The sequence below is a fragment of the Meles meles genome, chromosome 1, assembly GCF_922984935.1.
Source record: "Meles meles chromosome 1, mMelMel3.1 paternal haplotype, whole genome shotgun sequence".
Classification (NCBI taxonomy): Eukaryota; Metazoa; Chordata; class Mammalia; order Carnivora; family Mustelidae; genus Meles; species Meles meles.
The window spans coordinates 183,393,434-183,398,547 of NC_060066.1; the positions used below are offsets into that span (position 1 = coordinate 183,393,434).

Genomic DNA, 5,114 nt, shown 5'->3' on the forward strand with positions numbered 1-5,114 from the left:
ATGTCTGTCTGTAAATGGTCTGGTCCAGTTCTTATTTAGAAACACATGGAGAGCTACATAAGTCCAAGGGAACGACCAAAATGAGCTTAGCACAATAGCTAGCTTTACAGGAAGCCAAATTCGGCACTAAATATAGTTCCATCACAAGTGTCACCAGTGGCTTGCCCCCTCAGAGGCCCAGCTCAGATTCAGTCCATCCATTCATCCAACATTTATAATGCCTACTCCACTCCCGGCACTGTTCCAGAATCTGATGGTACACAGTCAATCAGGAAGATAAAAATCCCTGCATTCTTGTGAGGGAAACTGTTAAAATTATATTGTATATTAGAAGAAACTAACTACAATGAAGAAAGATAAAATAGGAGATGGGGATAGGGAGTGTGGGATATCTTAGTTTTTTTTTTAAAGTCTAAGTTAGAATTAAATAATAGCCAAAGGAAAGGGCATTTTTTTAAAAGATTTTATTTATTTCTTTGACAGACAGAGATCACAAGTAGGGAGAGAGGCAGGCAGAGAGAGAGAGAGAGAGGAGGAAGCAGGCTCCCCGCCAAACAGAGAGCCTGATGCGGGGCTCGATCCCAGGACACTGGGATCATGACCTGAGCGAAAGGCAGAGGCTTAACCCACTGAGCCACCCAGGCGCCCTGGGATATCTTAGTTTTAAGCAGGATAGTTAGAAAGACTCAAGTCTTCCCTGAGAAGATTGAACAAGCACTTGAAGGAGATGAAGGGGAAAGAGAATTTCTAACAGGGAGAACAGTAAGTGCAAAAGCTCTGAGGTAGGAACATGCCTTGAATGAGGAGCAACAAAAGGCTGGCTGGCTGGAGAGCCAGAGTGAGAAGTGGGAGGTAAGAGATGGAGCCAGGGAAGTGATGGGGGGGCTTTGGTTTTTCTTCTGGGCATTACCTGAAGCTGCTGGAAAGTTTGAGAGGATGATTTATGTAATATTTAAATGATCTGACTTATACTTTAATAGGATCACTGTAGTTACTGTGCTAAGAATAGACTGTAGGGGAAGGGAGTGGATTCCCAGGAACTGGTTAGAGGATATTGCAATATTCCTGGCAAGTGAAGATGATGATCTGGATTCCCTGGAACTGGTTAGAGGATATTGTAATATTCCTGGCAAGAGAAGATGATAATCTGGATCAGTAATGGTGTAGATGATGAAAAGTCATCTTTTGGGGGGGATACATATTTTAAAGAGAACTGGCAATATTGCTGATGAGAAAGAGAAAAGTTAGAAAATCTTTAAGTTGTTTTTTAAAAAATTCTAAGCCACATTAAAGGATGGAATTGCCATTAGTTGAGCTGTGAGAAGAGCAGACTTATAGGGGATTAGACGTTTGACCTTAGAAAATATTTATTTTAGGGGCAGCTGGGTGGCTCAGTTGGTTAAGCGACTGCCTTTAGTTCAGGTCATGATCCTGGAGTCCCGGGATCAAGTCCCACATCGGGCTCCCAGCTCCATGGGGAGTCTGCTTTTCCCTCTGACCTTCTCCCCTCTCATGCTCTCTCTCTCAAATACATAAATAAAATCTTTAAAAAAAAGAAAATATTTATTTTAACATGCCTGTTTGATATCCAAATGAAGATGGATGGCAAGGAGGCAATCGGATAGATGAATTAAGAGAAAAAATCTGGGATAGAGATATAGTTCAGATTTACCAGCATACATTTGCAAAGACATGGATGGAACTAGAGGGTATCATGTTAAGTGCAATAAGTCAACCAGAGAATGACAATTATCATATCATCTCTCTGATATGAGGAATTTGAGAGTCAGGGCGGGGGGTCATGGTGGGTAGGGAGGCAAAAAATGAAACAAGATGGGGCCAGGGAGGGAGACAAACCATAAAAGACTATTAATCTCAGGAAACAAACTGAGGGTTGCTGGAGGGGAGGGGGCTGGGAGGGATGGAGTGGCTGGGTGATGGACGTTGGGGAGGGTATGTGCTATTTTGAGTGCTGTGAATTGTGTAAGACTGATGATTCACAGACCTGTACCCCTGAAACAAATAATACATTATATGTTAATTTAAAAAAAGATTAATCAGCATACACCAGTATTTAAAGCCTTAGGTTGTATATGCAATCAGAGTGAGGGTTTATATTCAAATCCCACTAGCCACCATTCCATTGCATCTCTAACATGAGTATCAGTGTTATTATTTTCATCCCTCTGAGCCTGAGTCCTGTCCATGGCTTCATATGGCATTATTTTAACCCAAATTGACAGCTCTCAGCATTTTCACTACCAGTCAGTGTTCCAGATACTGAAATACCGATCCAAGGTTTTAGGGTTCTCTTATGAAAAGACCTGTCCATCTGCAAAGCTATGCAAAATGCACATTCTGCCCTCTACAAGTGTGATTACACTGATCAGTTTTCTCTCACAATGTCACCTAAAGTGGGCCTATTTTGTGCTTGATAACTGCTAAACCCTGCATGAAATCTGATGGTGTGAGAGATATATTTTAGCTTAATGTGGTGAGAAGAGCACGGGACTTGGAAGTTTGAGTCTTACTCTGTCTCGCCTTGGATGGCTGATTTTATGAAATGAGAATAGTAATTCTGACCTCCATGAGTTGTGGTGATAATCTAGTGAAATCATATTTATTAGAACATTTTTATAGAGTGCCATTTTATAAATGACCATTTCTTTCTTTTGGGTGTGGAAAAGGGGTACACCCAGTTGTCCGTGTTCTGTTGCAGTCATTTAGGGACTAAAGCAAGGAGTAAGAGAAAAGGACTGGTCAGTGACATGTTCTGTCATCCAAGTCTGCCCACGTGGGATCAAGGATTGAGTCCCGGTCTAACTGGAATTTCACCCACCACCCAAATCTCTCCTGAGAGCAACATGACTGTGCAAAAGCCCTTATTGGTTTTTAAGAAAAGCTTCCAGACACACAGGCACCTAATTCTCAAGCAAATATGCTTCATTTTCTTGAGAAATGCCAGGGGCACAGATGTTTTCTCTAGGTTTCAATTGTTGAGTCTCTGGCCATCTTTATCTGCCAACTTGTTCTTTATAATTGTAATCATCACAGGTAGGCCTGGAAGGTGGGAGTATAGAGGGGGATAAAATTTCTAGGGGAAAGATTCCTCTTCCCCAAAAAGATTATCTGAAACTTTCCTTTTTTCTGAAAACATATGGTATGTGGGTTTTCAAAGGTACAGCACCAGAGAGGAAGAAAGCAAAGAGAAGCAGCTAGGGGTTTTGTTTGTTTCAAACATACACTGTCCTTTGCAACACCTTACAGCCTCGATACTTGAAAGAATGACTTTAAGAATTACAGAGACCACTACAACTTTTGGTTTACTATAAAACATTTTTTTTTATTTTTCTAACCTCTGTATTTTGGTTTATGGGGTGTGTGTGTCTGTGTGTGGGTGGGTGTGTGTGTGTGTGTGTTCTTCAAAAGACTTCTGCTGGTATAATTCCTTCCAGAGCACCCTTGGAATTTTATGACAGCTAGTTTGTTAGACAAACCAATACATATTTCTAGAATCCCTACTAAGGGCCTGGAGCAATAGTTGGCTGATTGGAACAGAATGTTCACTGGGCATGGAAGTGCATACTTGGTGTGATTGTTTAGCTATGAGATGCCTTTGATCCCTGCATTTGTGGATCTCATGTGGTGTCCTCTTATTGAGACTGCAAGGGATTCAGGAATATGTTCTCTTCTTTCCTCAGAATGAAGGCCATGAGTAGCCGAGGCTGGAGAAATGACACTTCTATAACTGAGTTTATCCTCCTGGGCTTCTCCAGAAATCCCAGGACCAACTGGATCCTTTTCTTTCTCTTCCTCTTTCTTTACTTATTTACAGTCCTGGGCAATGGGATCATTGTTACCCTGATCAGAGTAGATGCACGCCTACACACTCCCATGTACTTCTTCCTCAGCATCCTTTCTGTACTGGATCTCAGCTATGCCACCACCACAGTGCCCCAGATGTTAGTCCATCTAATAAGCAAGAAAAAGACCATATCTTATATTGGATGTGTGGTCCAGATGTACATTTTCCTGACCTTGGGCATCACTGAGACCTGGATTTTTGCAGCCATGGCCTATGACAGATATGTTGCCATCTGCTATCCACTCCATTATGGGGTCAAGATGGGCCAAACCCTGTGTGTAGTCCTGGCAGTCAGCTCTGCCCTTTGTGGTCTCACCTGTGCCCTTGTCTACACAGTCTTTGCAATGAATCTGCCCTACTGTGGCCCTAATGAAATCAACCACTTCTTTTGTGAAATTCCTGCTGTCTTGAAGTTGGCCTGTGCAGATACATCCCTCAATGACCAAGTGGACTTTATCTTAGGTTTCATCTTGCTCCTGATCCCATTATCTCTCATCCTGACCTCATATGTTTGCATCTTTATGGCCATTCTAAAGATTCGCTCCACACAAGGAAGAATCAAAGCCTTCTCCACCTGTGCCTCACACATTACTGTGGTCACTATGTTCTGTATTCCATGCATGGTCATGTATATGAGGCCTGGCTCTGAAGCTTCCCCAGAGGATGACAAGAAGTTGGCCCTGTTCTACAATGTCATTTCTGCTTTTCTCAATCCCATCATCTATAGTCTCCGGAATAAAGATGTGAAGAGGGCTTTCCTCAAGTTAATTGGAATGAGTGAGGATGGTCAATAGGCCATGAACTGAGATTACCTACAGTGCCCTCATCTCTGATCTCTGTTCGTCCCATCCATACTTCCACGGAAGTCACTAGATTGGTTGAGGAGCCCAGGGTGAGGAAAATATCTGGAAAGAAAAAACACTTTGCATTAATTTAGCCACTAAAAATATTAGGAAAGGACTCAGGGAGAACTGTGTTCAAAGCTTAAATACAGCAACTTCTTTCAAGACATGTCTCCAAAGGCAAGAGAAACGAAAGTGAAAACGAACTTTTGGGACTTCATCAAGATCAAAAGCTTCTGCACAGCAAAGGAAACGGTCAACAAAAAAAAGAGGCAACCCACAGAATGAGAGAAGATATTTGCAAATGACACTCCAGACAAAGGGCTGATATCCAAGATCTATAAAGAACTTCTCAAACTCAACACCCCAAAAACAGATTATCAAGTCAAAAAATGGGCAGAAGACAT

The 5,114-nt window shown here is 42.0% G+C and overlaps 1 protein-coding gene across 1 annotated transcript; it reads left to right on the plus strand.

The window, feature by feature from the left end:
* Nucleotides 1-3,711: 3,711 nt before the first annotated feature.
* Nucleotides 3,712-4,659, plus strand: LOC123954660 (olfactory receptor 2A5-like). The gene has a single exon (XM_046026013.1). It carries the CDS (start codon nt 3,712-3,714, stop codon nt 4,657-4,659), a length of 948 nt encoding a protein of 315 aa, XP_045881969.1.
* Nucleotides 4,660-5,114: the final 455 nt, after the last annotated feature.

What these genes read in the sequence shown, in the direction of transcription:
- LOC123954660 (XM_046026013.1), top strand. Translation starts at nt 3,712, where the DNA reads ATGAGTAGCCGAGGCTGGAGAAATGACACTTCTATAACTGAGTTTATC.